Source organism: Diadema setosum, chromosome 15 (assembly GCF_964275005.1).
Source record: "Diadema setosum chromosome 15, eeDiaSeto1, whole genome shotgun sequence".
NCBI lineage: Eukaryota > Metazoa > Echinodermata > Echinoidea > Diadematoida > Diadematidae > Diadema > Diadema setosum.
Window position 1 is genome coordinate 25,796,170 of NC_092699.1, and position 18,458 is coordinate 25,814,627.

At 42.6% G+C, this 18,458-nt stretch overlaps 1 protein-coding gene across 4 annotated transcripts in view; it reads left to right on the forward strand.

The window, feature by feature from the left end:
- LOC140238420 (peroxidasin homolog) overlaps window positions 1-18,458 on the forward strand; it is a 64,647-nt gene that overhangs the window by 4,698 nt on the left and 41,491 nt on the right. For 2 of the 4 annotated variants that reach the window (XM_072318327.1, XM_072318328.1), the window contains exons 2-4: window positions 2,524-2,835; window positions 3,670-3,954; window positions 10,515-10,820. In XM_072318327.1, coding sequence (XP_072174428.1) covers window positions 2,524-2,835; window positions 3,670-3,954; window positions 10,515-10,820 — 903 coding nt within the window. Of the gene's footprint in view, window positions 1-2,523; window positions 2,836-3,669; window positions 3,955-10,514; window positions 10,821-18,458 lie in introns of those variants that run through there. The other 2 variants (XM_072318330.1, XM_072318329.1) reach the window with 2 other exon arrangements.

An 18,458-nucleotide genomic window follows, 5' to 3' on the forward strand; every position in this document is an offset into this window, starting at 1 on the left:
ATTTTACAGTGCTGTACTATGGGAGCGTTTTGCGTTCTGGCTGGTCGCAGTTATGGGCCGAGTTGATACAACGTGCGCATCAAAGAACCTCTTTTGGGTGCATACAAAAATGAACGTGTGCCTATGTATAGAATATGGTGATCCCGAACTGTTTGTAAAATGTCTGATATAGGGCCGAGTTGTCCCTGAGACCGAGTTAACCTGGATCATTCTGGAATAAAAGTCGGCATACTGACTTTTACTTTTGATCTCAAAATGCTCCAAAACTAGAAATGTCGCTTTGGCGACTGGTATGCCTCCGCCATAATGCATGATTTTCCCAATAGGTCTAGATAGTACATGTGGACAATGTGTGATTACATTTTCACAAAATTGGCAAAATATTGAAATGAAAAGTTTGTCACAAATGTGTTGAATGTTCACCTTCCTTGACCTAGGTTTAATTGGATGAATAGGAGAGCATGTATCTAGGGATTTAAGGACTTTAACTTGACTTTGACCCATTCATACATTTAGGCATTGAGTAATTTTCAAGGTACAGGTGTGGAGAAAAAGTGCAATTTCTGAATTGAATAGTAAATTGTTACCATTTTCATCTGGCCCTTGACCCTAAAATTCATAAGATAATTACTTTCAGGTAGAACATGCATAATATGTACTAAGTTTCAAGATAACTTGAGCCACTTCCGAGATATGGAGGAAAAAGTTAGTTCAGCACTTTCACTTGATCTTTGACCTTTTGACCTTTGAGGCAAAAAAAGAAGAAAAAAAAACTTTCCAGAGAATTTCTATTAGGTGACACACGCATACACCAAGTGTCAAAAAAATAACCCTGCTGGCATTGCATAAATATGAGGGTAATAGTAAAATTTTGAAGTCTTGCACTTGACCTTTGACCCCTGACCTTTGACCCCATGAACCCTACATTCTCTAGATAATCACTTCCAGTCAGTACATGTATATACTATGTTCCATGAAGATACCTTGAACAATTTTCCAAGGTACGGAGAAAAAAAAGAAGTTTTAATATTTTTACTTGACCTTTTGACCTTTGACCTATGACTTCATGACCCAAACTTTCACCAGAGAATCTTAATTGGGTAATACATGTATACATTAAGTTTCAAGAAAATATCTTCAGGCATTCAATAGATATGGTGGAAATAGTGAAATTTTATGTATTTGACCCTGACCTTTTGACCTTTGACCTCATGACCAAAACTTTCACCAGAGAATCTTAATTGGGTAATACATGTATACACTAAGTTTCAAGAAAATCTCTTCAGGCATTCAATAGATATGGTGGAAATAGTGAAATTTTATGTATTTGACCCTGACCTTTTGACCTTTGACCTTTGACCGCATGATCCAAACTTTCACCAGAGAATCTTAATTGGGTAATACATGTATACACTAAGTTTCAAGAAAATATCTTCAGGCATTCAATAGATATGGTGGAAATAGTGAAATTTTATGTATTTGACCTTGACCTTTTGACCTTGGGCATGTGCACCCAAAAGTTGATAGGCACAACTTCACCCCCTAATACACATACATGCCAAGTTTCATTAGGATACCTCAACAGGTTTCGATAGTTACCTTGTCCACAAAATTCATTACGGACGGACGGAAGGACGGACGGACGGACGGACGGACGGACGGACGGACGGACGGACGGACAACCCGAAAACATAATGCCTCCGGCACCACTTCGTGGCGGAGGCATAAAAAACTTATCTTCCCGGCAAATCGCATCAGCCAGGTACAACCTAAGTTTCTTGGTAGTCTCTTTCGATATATCGCAAGGAAATATGAAATGGTGCGAGACAGGTTCTCAAACCCTTACCACAACTATGTTTTCACTTAAATGCATTCACTCTAACTTTATGAAGGGGGACCCTGGTGCAGTTTAACCCTCATGTTTACCATACTGGTTTTGACAGGTTTAGAGAACCATGATTTGTCTTGACCTTTGGCCTGCATTCAAATGTTAATAAATATGATATATTGAATAGCCTTGTATATGGCAAGTCTTTTTTGCTGTAGATTAATCACATTCAGTCCATAATAATCCCACAGGGATGGCGGAAAGGGGGGGGGGGGGGGGGACCTTGGGACACTCCCCCCCCCCCCCACACTTTTTTTTCCACAATTATATAGGAATACGTAGGGTGTAACCACTTTGGGCCCCTCCACTTCAAAAAAAAAAAAAAAAAATCCCAGAAGTGGCACCAGAAGATTGCAAGTACCAGCAGATTGTGTGAGCTGAAGAAAGATGGTTGCTTGTTAGTTAATGAAACCTGGAAGTGGCACCAGAAGTATTTGGCCCCTCCTTCCCCCCCCCCCCCCACACTTTTGAAAAGGTGATGCTGGCCGAGACCATAGTCATAAGTTAAGGCGAGCAAGTACCATTGGACCTTTTCCCAATTTCTGTATCTTGCCAAAAGCAGAGATTAATGTTTTGGATGTGCATTTTCACATTTGTATGGTTAATAAACATTTCCTCTTGATTTTTTTTCCTAGGATGTGTTGCACCAAATGTGATTCAGTCCCCTGAGGGACAGGATGTTCTTCTCCCATGTCCGCACCAGAACCTGGATGTGTATTTGATTCAGTGGCGAAGAGTTCGTGATGGAGGGGATCTCAAACATCTTGCAGAGATAAATCCACAGGGAGGCAGAAGTGCTGTGTCTGCTCGCTATAACATAACAGCAAACCTCGATCTTGCAATCACATCGATTGCAAATAATGATTCGGGCACATACCAGTGCGAAGTATCTTATAAAGGCACCTCCAGTAGACCGCGTATAAATAATACCGTCTTGAATGTGTATGGTAAGAATGATACAGTGATCAGTACTTTCATGGAGAGCACCTAATTGGTTCTCTCAGACCTATTCTATTCTTTATCATTATCATCTTTCTCCTGATGATGATAGGAGCCTCTAGGACATTTCCCTGAGAACCCCCGAAGACACTACATTAGCCTAGAACCTGGCATGCCTGAAAGAAAACCTTATTTCCTATTATATTTAAGTTTCTATGCGAGAATGCTAAATTTCTGTGAGCGGACAAAACCTAACTTTCTAATAGATTTTCTCCACTGTGTTATTTGGTTCAGTGGATAGGAAATGAAGCTGTCAATTCCAGATGAAAAAGACAAAATACTAAAAAACGCTAGGTACACAATGGTCTTCATAACTGTCAATATTATATTTCCAGTACTATATATGCCATATGTTTGGCAGGGTTATTGTTTTTGGAGATTTCACAAGGACAACATACAAAAATATTAACTCTGATCCCGACATGAATGCAACATTACCACCTACATGCACTGATTCACAGTACATGAACTACATGTAGTAACCCCAGGGTGCTGGGTCACTGGTGTGGTTAATGAACTAGGTGAATGAAAATACTATACTCCACTGTCACAGATTTAATCACTCACAAATTTGCGAAGAAAATTAGATTTGCTAAATATTATGGCTTGTACAGTAGATGGAAGTGTGTTGTGTTTTAAAATGCTACAATGGCAAGTAAGCTTTATTAAGGATCTGAAAATTCACATTTTCAGACCTACATGAACATTTAATCATGTATTGTGTGTATCTGAGAAATGTGTATGGCTACATTTGTTCTTATGTTTCTTCAATGTTTGTACAGAACATGAGGTAAGAAATGTGCAGCTGGGAGAAAACGTTATCCTACAATGTTCAATTCCAAAACCTAATGTTGAGGTTAAATCCATCTACTGGGCCAGGCAACGTGATCAGCAACATCTTGTGCACTGGACCCCCCAGCAATTGGACTCAACTTACAACATGGCAGAAGAATATAACCTTGCACTGAGGGACTTCTCATCACTAGATGTAGGAGTCTACTGGTGCAATGTTACGTCCAGTGAAAACATTACCTACATAGCTCACAAAGTCATTGTGACAACCACAGGTAAGTGCTTTCATCCTCTTTGTACGATATATGTAGGGCTGCACTTGTTAATACAATGCCTAGTACTCCATTTGTACCATATAGGAACCCCAGTCGTAAGATTTTCGAAACAGTGCAAATACAAACATGTAACAGACATTGTGTCTTGCTAGTGCAGAAGAAGAGAGCAACATGTACTGTAGAAGATGTGTCTTACATGGACCACTCTAAGTCTGTTATGGTGGTGATCTTTTTCTATTGTGACACCTAAACTACAAAATGCGAGACATTTCCAGCATAGTAGACGTGCGAGGTATTGATGTCTATTATACCAAGGAATTGTGAATGAAATACAAACACTTCCACAAACAGGTTTATGTGTAAGTGTTTGCTGCATGACACTCTTTCCCTCTTATTAAAGACATAATTTACCATTTGCAGTTGAAAACAAAAACCCAACTTTAGTGCTTCAAAATAATTCTAAAATGTGAATTGAAGATAGAAACAACCGTATGATGTAAAAATTTGAATCATTACAATGATAATGCTAAGTATTGTTAGAAATACAAAATGTGAACAATAGTTGAAATAGAAGGGTTTCTAGACTTAACTTACAGTTATGGTTTATTTAGAAAAATAGTGGTTTCTCTTTAAATATTAGGCTTTATTGCAACATTTTTACAGGGTAGAGTGTTTTGTGATACAACTGACCTACACTATATGTATCAAATGTGATATCTTGAACATATTTTAAATCACTGCTCCCATTGGTAAACAGTACCTTTGATATTTTTTGAGCAGAATGAAAGAGCACTTGGTGTACCTCTTTGAGAAGGCATGTGGAGTTATATTACCCTTAACGTCCATGCCAGTAACAAATAGATGGAATGCACACGTTTTCATATAAAATGAAATTTCGTGTAATGTCTTTATATCATTGTCCTATTATGATATCATCAATTGTCTTAATCATCTTATCCAGTAGCAGGCGTATCAAAACTTAAGAATTTCAGGGCTCGAATAAATTGACAGCAATGGCCGTCGATGCCTCTTTAGTTGGCCATGATGCCCTCCTGAAAAATTATATTCTAAAGGCCAAAATTTACCTGCCCTTTTTCTTTTGGCCATCGTGCTCCTGTGGTCAAAGGTGCGCCCTTATTTCTTTTGGCTGGCCCTTCTGTCTCTTTATTAGATTGTTTTTAGGTTCCGTGGTGACAGGGTCTAGTATTTTTGGCAAAAGTAACGTCAGCAGAGAAACCGCCTGCCTTTTTCTGTTTGTGGTAAGCTGCCTGCAGGTGATTGGTGCGTGCTCCACATGTAGAGCACAGTGTCAGTGAGATTTCATGAACCAACAAAAACAAAACTAAACAAAATGTGCAGTCAGGAGAAGGTAGTGACTGCGTGTGAACACCATCTTGACAAAAAACATCAACAAACAAATAAACAAAAGAAAGAACAAAAATCCCCGAAAGAACAAAAATCCCATCATGGCTATCATGCCAGATTTCAGATAGGGGGAGGGGGTAGCGTAGAGACCAGAAACCGCACACAGGCACACTCCTGGAGGCCGTAAACAGACCAAGGCCTGGGGAATGAACAAGGAAAGAATATTTCAAAGCTAGCTCAATTTGAAGACCCTGAACAAGACGACTGGTAGGATTTCAAACAAACAGAATGATTCGATATTTGTTTCATTTATTTGGCCTTAAAATATGCTATTTCTCCTCCATTCTATATTTCTTTTTCTGTTTAATCCTTCTCTGGTGACTGCTTGATGACAAAAAAAAAAGAAAAAAAAGAGGAAAACCTGTTACTGTTTGTCACTCTGAAAGTCATTATTTCAAAGGTTAGTTTTAATCCAAATATGAAAGAAAACAAAAGTTTCAACTTTCGAAGGTTCGTTATTCCAAAAAATTAAAGGGAAAAAAACAAAGAAAACTTTTATTATTTTGAAAGTTTGTTGATTTGAAAAAGAAATACAGTGTGTTAGGTTTGGTATTCTGAAGGTTCGTTTATCCAAAAATGAAATGCGTTTCTCACCACATAGTCCCTGACACAGATTTACAAACTTTTAGGCACAGTGCTACAGTGCATATTGAACAAAAGTTCATTGATGGGAGTCCCCTCATTGCATAAATAAACAGGGCTCTGCTGATTGGTGCAAAACAAAGTAAACAAATTAACATGCCAAAAATCTGCATTTATGGATTAAGTTGACTGTCTGTCCTTAGGAGATTAGTAGGCGTGATGCGGACGTGGGTGAAACTGACGTGGTGGCTGTGGTGTGTAGACTCTTTGGGGTAGTGTGTTATGAGCGATGTGTAAGTGGGCGGAGGTTGCAGCGGGAAGTAGTGATGCGTGTCGGGGGGGGGGGGGGGGGCGGTTGCGGGTTGGGTCTTGGGTGAATTGGCGTTGGTGGGAGTTGTGTCGGGCGGCGTGAGTGTTGATATGGTCTCGTTTAGAACCGGGAACCAGATGTTGTTGATGTGGAGGCCAGTGTCTTGAGGCACGCAGAGACTCCAACTCTCCCTCTTTTGATGGGAGATCTCCCACTGAAAGCCCATTTTTGCATAATCTCCTGTTCTCCCGCTTGAGATTAAATTTCTCCCGCCTGACTCTGTGTCTCCCGTTGGGAAGGATTTCTTACTTATTGCCATCGTATGTTGAAAAATAAGCCTTAGATAGCACGAGAGAGCATCTAGAACCCTAGAACTTCCAAGGCCCGCTTAAGGGCCCAACTGGACACCGGCCGCAGGGAACTTAGTGTTTTGCGCTAGTGTTTTGCCCTTTGCGCACATCAACTGAGAGTCTCCCATTTGCTAGGGGTTTCAGGCGGGAGAATCTCCAGATCAGAAGGTGCTTGGGGTTGGAGTCTCTGGGTACAGTGTTGTGTCTGTGGATTTCTATGGCTTCTCAGATTCTTCTGGAGTGCCATTATGGGATGCAGTGGTCTTCTTGGTGTGCATGTTTTACGATGGCTGATTTTTCCCAGTCGCTGAGTTGTTGGCAGATCTTGTGTTCTTTCAGTCTGATGTCGAGGTTGCGGCCTGTCTCCCTGATCTACGCTTTGCCGCACTCGCATGGTATGCTGTAAATGCCTGGTTGCGTGTAAGGTGGGTTCTTGTCTTTGTGAGAGTGGAGGATGGAATGTAGCTTGTGTGTGGAGCGATGTCTGACTTGGATGTTTGCCATTCTAAGGATGTGTTGAAGTCAGTGGGATGTCTTGCCAATGTAGGGTAGTACAACAGTTGATGGTGGGTTGGTGACAAGAGTTTGGTCGGTGGGAGCGCAGTCATTGGTCTTCTTAATTGGTGATTGTGTGCGGGTCTTCCGTCGAGGGTACTGGTTGATGGTAGTGAGGGCGTCGGTGACATGTCTGAGTTCCTTGTGTAGATGTTCCTGGTTGCTGAGTTGGTAGGCTCTTCTGATGAGGGTGTTGGGCATGGATTATCGAACGGATGGGTGGTGGTGGGAGCAGTAGTGGAGGTAATGGTCAGTGTGTGTTGGTTTGCGGTACACTTGTTGAGATGGGAAACCAGAGGAAGTCTTCTTAACAAGGACATCTAGGAAGGGATGTAACTTTGTCTTGTTAGATCTCCATGGTGAACTGGATACTGGGGTGCTATTGGTTGAGGTGGTTCAGGAAGAGGTCGAGTTCGGATCGACTGTGGGGCCAGTAACTAAATGGTGAAGGTGTTGTCGATGTAGCAGAGCCAAAGGAAAGGACGGGTGGGAGAAGACCGGAGAGCTTCGGTTTCAAAGTGTTCCATGAAGATGTTGGCAATGATTGGAGGGAGGGGGGATCCCATGGCTGCTCCCTGTAGTTGCTTGTAGTAGTCACCCATCATGTGGTTCATTAATAAACGGCATCATGTACAATTGCCCGATAAAAATAAATGATGTCGTCAACTAAGCATTAAACTTGTCATCTTTCTTTAACCACAGGACAGATGATTTGCTGTTGTTTTAGTTTTTGTTTTGTATCATAAATCCTCTACGCTAGTGTATGCTTGTCTATTTTGGGGGGTTACCAAAAGGAAAGTTAGTGAAGAGTTAAAGATGCATATGCCATGTGTGTGTGTGTGTGTGTGTGTGTGTGTATATGATGTGCATTATATTGTATGTCAAGTATCAAAGTGCCTCACATTGTGCTAAGTTTGTTGTTTTAGACAAAAAATGGTTTTGGTGCCCTTTTGACTAGAGTGAGCTGCCCTTTAAAAGTGGCTGTAATGCACTTTCGAACATTTGGCCCTGATGCCCCTTGAAATTTTGGGGTCATTCCACTAGACCGACTCCCACGAGTCATATACCCCACGAGTTCGACAGTGAAAAAAGGTCCATGAGTCATACAGCTCATTTTTAGATTTGAAAGGTATTTATTGAATAACATCTCTTGCAGCCAGGAGGCTGAATTGCAGACATTTTACGAGGATCATCATGAATACATTCAAATATATACAAACATACATTAAAAATATTAACTATTGCACAATAAAGTTAACCTTTACCATAAACAAGACACAAAAAAAATACAATTACAATTATTCACATCTCTGTTCTTGTTTCCATAAATAATCTCTTTGGTTTTTAGCTCACCTGAGCCAAAGGCTCAAGTGAGCTATTGCGATCGTCCTTCGTCCGTCGTCCGTCGTGCGTCGTGCGTAAACTTTTTACATTTTCATCTTCTTCTTGAAAACCCCAAGACCGATTTCCATCAAACTTGGCAGGTAGCATCCCTAGGGGGTTAGGAACTCAATTTGTTAAAATGGGCACCATGCCCCACCCAGGGGGCCCCCAGGGGGCCCAAACCCCCCAAAATTGAGGAATCTGTAAAAATCTTCTTCTCTAGAACCAGAAGTGATAGAGCTAAGTTAATACTATGAGTTAGTACATTGATGACTGTAGTTTCAAGTTTGTTCATGGCAGAATCAGGGGTGCCCCCCTTGGGACCCAGGGGAGGGGGGTGGGGAGTTGTCCTAATGGGGCCTAAATTGTACATTTTCATCTTCTTCTTGAGAACCCCATGACCCATTTTCACCACACTTGGCAGGTAGCATCCCTAGGGGGTTAGGATCTCAATTTGTTAAAATGGGCACCATGCCCCACCCAGGGGGCCCCCAGGGGGCCCGAAACCCCCCAAAATGAAGAAATCTTTAAAAATCTTCTCTAGAATCAGAAGTTATAGAGCTAAGATAATACTATGAGTGTGTACATTAATGACTGTAGTTTCAAGTTTGTTCATAGCAGATCCAGGGGTGCCCCTCTTGGGGGTGGGGGGGGGGGATTGGGAAGGTCCAAATGGGAGCCTGAATTGTACATTTTCATCGTCTTCCTGAAAACCTCATGATGGATTTTCGTCAAACTTGGCAGGTAGCATCCCTAGGGGGTCAGGATCTCAATTTATCAAAATGGGCACCATGTCCCACCCAGAGGGCCCCAGGGGGCCCCAATCCCCCCAAATTAAGGAATCTTAACAAATTGGGGCCCTTTTTTTTATTATACATTTTCATCTTCTACTTGAGAATGCCTGGTCAAATTTTAGTAGAGCTATGAATAATTTAGATTAGTGAATGCGTGAAAGGTGAACTTGCGATACTTCTCTTTTCCCCTTCCTTATAAACTTTACCATGAGTCATACAGCCCATATGTTTGACACTAGGCAAATAAAACCTGTGAGTTCGACACTAGGTAAAAACAGCCCATGAGTTAGACAGAATCAACATGGGGCGTAATGTGTCGGTTTCGTGGGCCTTGTTAGGCCCCAGTCACATATAAACAGGAATCCTCAAGGATGTACATGGTGATCCGGGGAGATCTGGGGAGATCTGGGGCGATCCGGGGAGATCTGGGGAGATCCGGGATTGTTTCGACCTCGATGAAGTGTCGACGATTGTTGATATGACTGTACACATGGTATCAACAACGGCAGCTACTTGAATGAGACTGGAAGAGCGCAACATCTACACGGACAAACACGGCATCCACACAGATCAACACGGCAGCTACGCGGCAGCCACACGGACCATCCCGTATTGCTCTGCCAACAAGGTAGTCCCCGGATGACGCCAGATGTTTTTGACCTCCAAAAGTTGCCGTGGTGGCCTCCCGGATATCCCGGGATCTACATGGACATAAACAAATGTCCAAGGATGTCCTCGGCATCAACACGGATCTCTCCCCGGATCACCCCGGATCAGATCCAGGGTGATCCGGGATGTCTATGTGACTGGGGCATAAGCTTAGTGTCAAACTCATGGGCTGTATGACTCATGAGCTGTAAAACTCATGGGCTGTCTGACTTGTGGGCTATATGACTCGTGGGCTGTATGACTCTTGGGTGTCTGTCTCGTGATGTGCACCCAAAATTTGGGGGCATTGAAGGCCACTTTGCCCCAAGCTGTAGGTGCCCCTTTGAAAATGGTCTTGACCTTAAAATGAATCTAATTTTAGCCCTGGAATTTCATAACATATTAATCATCTTGTAGAGTTGTTGGAGGTTCAGTTGTATTGTGCTATTCACTTTGAGAAGTATGTATAGCTTGTGCATCTCCTACTCATATTAATCTTGATTCTCCACGTAGATGTAGACACTCTACAGGTTCAACTGGGCAAAGAAGCCGTTCTACCTTGCCGAAATCCAATTTTGGACTTTCAAGTTGCTTCTGTCCGTTGGTACAGGCAAAGAAACCGTGGGTCTGTGACTGAACCAGTTGCGCATTGGACCTCTGGGCAGTGTAACACAACTGAAAGATTCAACTTCACATCAAAATTTGGACTTGCCATACAACATTTTTCCTTTGTTGACACCGGTATCTATTGGTGCAGCATATCACTCATGACACCTGCCCTTGTTTCTGTATCGCATGAGTTCATCGTGGCAGCATATGGTAAATTCATTAGATGTGTCTGTCATGTATTCTTGTTGGATAGGCAAGCAACACCTTTGCAGATGACTGTGACCATTGCCTTATATGGCATAATATCAAGCATTGCAATATGGATCAGAAAATTCTACATGATATGAAAATAACAAAAACAAACGAGTCATGCACTTGTGTTACCATCACAGAATGGCCTGAACCCAATTTTAAAAAAAAAATTCTTCCTCTAATGCTGTGTACAGCAGAGACTAGGTGAAACTGGCTGAGGTTTGGCCGTGGAGTTTCAGTTGTTTGTTGAATGATGTTGTACATTGTACATCGTCCAAGTTATCAAAACAGAATGAGCTTGAAAAGTGTCTGATGATATTGTTAGAATTTTTGCATTCATCAATGCATGGTGCATGGTCTCTTAACCCTAACTAGACTAGGCATTTTTTTGGCTGTTCTGTGGCTTGGGGGTGGGGGGGGGGATGGGTGGGTGTGGGGATTGAATCAACCCCCCCCCAAATCTTTGCTGTCAGTCACGCAACTGCCATGAAAATATGAAAATTGGCACATAAAATACCTGTGGCATAAGCTATCAAACTACAAGAAAAGAATTGAAATTTTCATGATATTAATTTCTGTAATTATATTGATATATGCATAAAATCATACATTTTGCTCTAAATTAGGAAATAGATAAGCTCCTAAATCTCCGTAGTGCGTAAACTTTTTACATTTTCATCTTCTTCTTGAAAACCCCGAGACCGATTTCCATCAAACTTGGCAGGTAGCATCCCTAGGGGGTTAGGAACTCAATTTGGTAAAATGGGCACCATGCCCCACCCAGGGGGCCCCCAGGGGGCCCAAACCCCCCAAAATTAAGGAATCTGTAAAAATCTTCTTTCTCTAGAACCAGAAGTGATAGAGCTAAGTTAGTACTATGAGTTAGTACATTGATGACTGTAGTTTCAAGTTTGTTCATGGCAGAATCAAGGGTGCCCCCCTTGGGACCCAGGGGGAGGGGGTGGGGAGGGGTTCTAATGTGGCCTAAATTGTACATTTTCATCTTCTTCTTGAAAACCCCATGACCCATTTTCACCAAACTTGGCAGGTAGCATCCCTAGGGGGTTAGGAACTCAGTTTGGGAAAATGGGCACCATGCCCCACCCAGGGGGGCCCCAGGGGGCCCAAATGCCCCAAAATTAAGGAATCTGTAAAAATCTTCTTCTCTAGAACCAGAAGTTATAGAGCTAAGTTAATACAATGAGTTTGTACATTGATGACTGCAGTTTCAAGTTTGTTCATGGCAGAATCAGGGGTGCCCCCCTTGGGACCCAGGGGAGGGGGGTGAGGCGGGGTCCTAATGGGACCTGAATTGTACATTTTTATCTTCTTCTTGAGAACCCCATGACCCGTTTTCACCAAACTTGGCAGGTAGCATCCCTAGGGGGTTAGGATCTCAATTTGTTAAAATGGGCACCATGCCCCACCCAGGGGGCCCCCAGGGGGGCCCAAACACCCAAAATGAAGGAATCTTTAAAAATCTTCTCTAGAATCAGAAGTTATAGAGCTAAGATAATACTATGAGTGAGTACATTAATGACTGTAGTTTCAAGTTTGTTCATAGGAGATCCAGGGGTGCCCCTCTTGGGGGCAGAAGGGGGGGGGGGAATTGGTTGGGAAGGTCCAAATGGGGTGCCTGAATTGTACATTTTCATCTTCTTCCTGAAAACCTCATGATGTATTTTCGTCAAACTTGGCAGGTAGCATCCCTAGGGGGTCAGGATCTCAATTTATAAAAATGGGCACCATGCCCCACCCAGAGGGTCCCAGGGGACCCCAATCCCCCCAAATTAATCAATCTTTAAAAAATTGGGCCCTTATTGTACATTTTCATCTTCTACTTGAGAATGCCTGGTCAAATTTTGGTAGAGCTGTGAAAAATTGAGATTAGTGACTGCGTGAAAGGTGAACTTGCGATACTCAGGTGAGCGCTAGACCCGCGGGTCTCTTGTTACATCAAGTCTTCGATTTTTGGCAAAATATTTTCCTCCTTTGGTGTAACCATGTATTCAGTGAAGCTATCGTTGCGTTTGAAATTTGATAAGTCATATTTTTACATGATTTTTAGGTACGAATTTGTGAAGTAGTTTGATGTGTTCGTTGGTGTGTGTGTATCAATACATGCCATTTGTATGGTAGCGACATGTACGGGTATGGAGCGACACACATAAGAAGCTCAACACCACGTTGCAAATTAGTCGGCATATTGTGTAGTTTGTGTAGCGTTGTGTATCGATGTCGAGCTGGCCGCCATAGCCGCTACATAACACGATGGCAAGCACGCATTGTGCATTGTGACACCAGACCGATCCACACGGAGTAGTGAATCTCGCACACCACGCAGTGTGGTGAAGCGGACGGCCTGACGATCAGGCGATCAGCCAATCAGCGGGCCGGCTATCTTTCTATTACCGTCTACGGGGAATTGGCTACGTGGGGGGGGGGGGGTGATTCAACCCCCCCGGCCGTTTTAGGGAAACTGCTTTGTTGTCTTGTCTCTTGCTGGAGAGAGTACGATTTCACATCCATTGTATTTTGCATGCCTTTGAAGGCTCTTGTTGATTCTGATAACCATCTTGGTCTCTAATCTGTACATCAAGAGTCACTGTGAAAGGCTTCAGGAAGTTAAAAGGAAAATGAGCAAACTATAACATCATCTGAACAAAAGGAACATTGAGGAAATCATGTATGCCTTTGTTATGTTATCTTGTGTGTCGTAATTATAAAAGCATCATCAGCTGGCCGCATTGTCATCTGGCTCTTCTTACAAAGAATTCAAATATTTGGAGCTACATGTAGTGTCATCAGCTGAGATAATTGAACATTTTCCTCTACTGTAAAATAATATATTTTGTGAGGATTTTATTTGTGCAAATTTCGCGAGTCAGGTGCTATCCGCGAAAATTAAGAACATGCAGAAATATTGACTCTAATCATTTCTCTGTTCAGAACAGGACTCCATGATCGCGAATTTCACTACTCGTGAAATCGTTGGGAGTTCCCAATTTGCAAAAATTTAGACTCGCAAAATGTATGGCGTATACAGTATCACATGAAGTGCCAATAAGGGACAGATTTGGAGCTGAGCTCTTAATAACCAGGAGGATGTGGTGTCAGATGCATGATCCATCTCATTAAAGCCCCCAATGCTGCAAGGACACCCATATCCAGTGCAATGCACTCTTTTATAGGCCTGTCTACCAGTGGTCATTTTATGCAGACTGTAGGCCTACTGTCTGTGCATCAATTGAGTTCATACAGTTTAGTGTCAGCCTTTGGCAGCGAGGGAGATCTAAACCACATAATGTATCGACATGCAATAAGGCACCTTATGTGAGCTGCATCTCAAATTTAGTGACTTACAAAAGAATGCAGTGGCATTTAACTCTGATCAAAGCTTTCATCGCTTTTCTGAATTTTGAAACTTGCTCTTTTTTTCTCTTTCTTTTTTTCTTCTTCAGATTTTGTGCTTGTTTAATTTTTAGTTGTACAGGCATGAACCCAATGATACAAGCTGCATGTCACAATTTTTAGGAATATCTAAAAGTTAATGTGAAGAATGATTTGTCGTGTGCCCGGCAGAATGACACGTAAGGCATATGCAAGGCACTGACGTATTCTCATAAACGACGTAGACTCACAGATAACTAAGGTTCATTGATCTCTGTTCTACAGCCATTTATTTATTCGTCTCGGTATACTCAGGGTTCCCCATGAACGGTGTGGTACTTCTACAATGTTGTTATACAAGTGGTAGCTAGCTGCACAGTGCCGCCAGAATAACATGCATAGCAATCAGCAGTACAGGTCTGTTATTTCCCGCCAGTAGATGGCGCTATACAACAATTACACATGAGTGAGTATGAGTAAACTCCAGGATACTACATCCCTCCCCACTTTTAGATAAAAACCATTATACCTCTAATCATAGAAATACATGTAATACATGTGTATTACGAATTCCTTTTCCCTACAAAACTGCTATATAACCATAATTTTTTTTTCTCTCTAACAACATAAAATAAAATGGGTGCCTGTGTAAAACTGAATAGGTGTCTCACTCACTTTTCAATTTGAACCACAATGTTACAGTTTTTTACTTTCTCCTTATAACTGAACATCATGTGCATAAATGTAACACATCATAACTTATATGGTATGTTTTGTTTTGTTTGTTTGCATCTATGACATACATTGACTATCTCCAAAATGAAGAAAGTTTTAAAAATAACCAATGTTATTGCCAAAATTGAATATCAAGACATCAAATAAAAGGAGGTAATATTAAGAAAACAAAACCCTTTTCATATGCTTTACAATATATTGGCTTATTACATACACCAAATTACTTAATGGATTTATGACACACATGTATACACCAGTATACTTGATACTTGTAACCTTTTACACTCAAGTACCTTCTATTAGTATAAATCTGTCATTCACCATTTTTTTTTTTTTGACTGTGTCATATAGATACAATAAAGTTTGAATAAAAGTGTTGTGAGCAGGTGCGTACAAGCAGGCAATAGCAAGCTATTGGAGAGGCTAATGAGAGTACAGGATGTAAGCACTAATAACCACATGCAAATCATATATATCGAGCGTCGGCTCAGATCCAGATATATCATTTTCAGGCATAAATGAACAAAATTCACTGTAAAACAAATAACAGCGGGAACTCCATATAAAGAGGTTGGAAACAGCAAGATAACTGATATTTAACACTTCTCTCACCAACATGTGTGAAATCAATTTGCTTTGATCAGTAATGTCCATGTGCGACTGAGACCAAAAATAAACAACTTAACATAAAACGACCAAAATGTACTGATTACAAAGAAAACCTCACTATAGTGAGTTTGCACTACATATTGAGAGTCACAATGTGGGTCATGCATGTAAATGAAACCAGATTTAACCAAAGTTAAACAATAAATGTTGTACACATACATTCAATGGCATAATACAAAATAAGGTACAATATTAAACCCAAATGCAATACAAGTCACCTGGACAAGTGTATCTGCATTAAAAAAACAGAAATTTATAGCCAAAATATAAAGCGAAATAATATACATGTAGGTGAGCATTGCAAAAAATTGTCAAAAAAATGACAAAATCTTGTCCAGAATTTGTAAACATCGACAAAAAAAAAAAAGATGACAAGTCCTTGTCATGCTCAGTCCTTTTTTTTTTTTTTCTAGTTTTGGTTATTGTCAATTTATGAATAATGACTACACTTTGGCATACAAACCCAAAAATCATACAAATGTACCTGTCAGTGTCACCACTCAAATTTCTTTAGTGTCTTTTTGTGTTTGTGTGTGGGGGTTAAGTCAATGTCTGGATGTAATGACATAGTCTTTCAGGTAAGAAGGGGGTCGACGGTGACGACGGGGGCGGCCTGGGGCAGGGGGATCGGGCCGACCTGGATGCGTAGGGGGGAGTGGGGGGTTGGAGGATGGGGCAAGCCCACCGACATCATCGTCATGGTCGTCGTCGTCAGCTGCACAAAATGCATCATCGAAGAAAATCTTCTTGAAGTATGAGACATTTCGCTTGACACGACGATTGGAACTTTCGGCGGTTATCATGTTGCCTTTGCGAGCGATCACAAGCATGGGGGTTGGACGAAACACAGGCGAAAGCTTATTCCCACGTTTGTCATCACGAACCACTACACGATCACTGACAGCTATTTCGCGAGTGCGTGCATGGTTCCGCTTGTCCGCGTACTGCTTTTGTTTCTGTTTCACGATTGCGTCTCTGGTCTTCGCGTGCTGTGTGTATGAGTCTCGCTGCAACGAGCTGGTGGTTGAATCACGCTGCTGGTCGTTGACTTCCCCGACATTGGGAAGATGCGTACGTGGGTCGTGACCGAAGAGCAAACGATACGGGCTCACACCAGTAGATGGGTGCGGAGTGGCGCGATACTGGCGGAGGAATTTGAACATCTCTTGCTTCCAGCTTTTGTGCTCGAGGTGAGCTGCTTTGATGGATTTCATGAGGGGTTTGTTGAATCCTTCCGCTTGGGAGTTGGCACGTGGCCAAAGCGGCATGACGCGGCGATGGGTAAAACCACAATAGCTCACAAACTGGGCAAACTGGCTGGAGCTGAATGGACTGCCATTTTCGGTTTTAATGACAGTTGGGAATCCAAAGACCGATAGTACTTTATCGAGCACAGGTAAGACCGTGGCTGCAGATGTGGAGTGAACAATCTCTACAATAGGATAGCGAGAAAATTCATCGACGATTATCAACAAGTAATCTCCAGTGGGCAAAGGACCACAAAAGTCCATACTGAGATGTTGCCATGGCCCAGGGGGCAGCGGTGACATGCGAAGCGGCTCGATAGGTGTACGCGACTCCTGAACGATTTGACACGGGGGGCATCGTTTGATGGCGGATTCCACTCTGGCGTTGATGCCCGGGAACCACCATTTTGAGCGCAAGAGGGCTTTAGTGCGACAGATCCCTTGGTGGCCCTTTTGAGCGAGCGAAATAACGCGATCTCACGCGATCTCGAAGTGATGTGGGTATAGAGATCAGTGATCCTCGGAGCAGCGCATCCGCACTATGAATGGTCAGTTCATCCTTCACATTTTTGAATTCGCGTAACTCTTGAATATCGATGCTAGGATCGGCGATCTGTGAAGTTTCGTGCCATTTCCCGGACTGCACAAATTCCATTGCTTTAGCGAGTGTGCAGTCTTCCTTTGATGCGTCGACAATTGCGGATAAAGACAGCGCTTTTGGAGTCGATGATGACGCGATGAAGTGGACATATTGCTCTGCGACAATCTCAGCGATTGAAGCGGATGTGTGCGTGACTGGGTGTCGGGACATATAGTCAGCGGGATTGTCGCGACCAGGCTGGTATTCGATGGTCAACTTGTATGGCTGGAGGCGTAAGCCCCAACGTTCGATGCGCAGTGGTGGGCGTGGCTTGTCCCATATCGTGACAAGGGGCTTGTGGTCTGTGACCACAGTGAATGATGGCGCCCCACGAAGATACATGTTGAAGTGTTCACAGGACCAAACCACGGCCAGGGCCTCGCGTTCAGTTTGGCTGTACCGCGATTCTACGTTGCTCAACGCTCGGCTGGCATATGCGACAACTTGATCATCCTGAGTGAGGATTGCCCCCAAACCTACAGGGCTGGCATCGGTGAAGATCTTGATGGGGGTATGTGGATCATAATATGCGACGCATGAAGTATCGGTGAGGCGGTCCTTGAGCATTTGGAACGCGAGCTGTTGTTCCGGACCCCATGACCATGGAGCATCCTTCAAAGTGAGTCTGCGCAATGGCTCACTTATGGTAGCGAAGTCCTTGATGAATCTGCTACTGTAGTTTAGCATTCCAAGGAGACTACGAACTTGTGAGGCGTCCGTTGGTGGGGCAGCGTCATGAATTGCTGCGACCTTCTTAGGATCAGGCGAGATACCTTGGGCAGAGAAGACAAGGCCGAAAAACTCAACACGGGTGACGCCAAACTCACACTTCTGCCAATTGACAGTGAGTCCAGCATCTTGGAGTTTCGATAGTGTTTCATTGACAGCTCGATCGTGGTCAGCTTTGGCATGTGG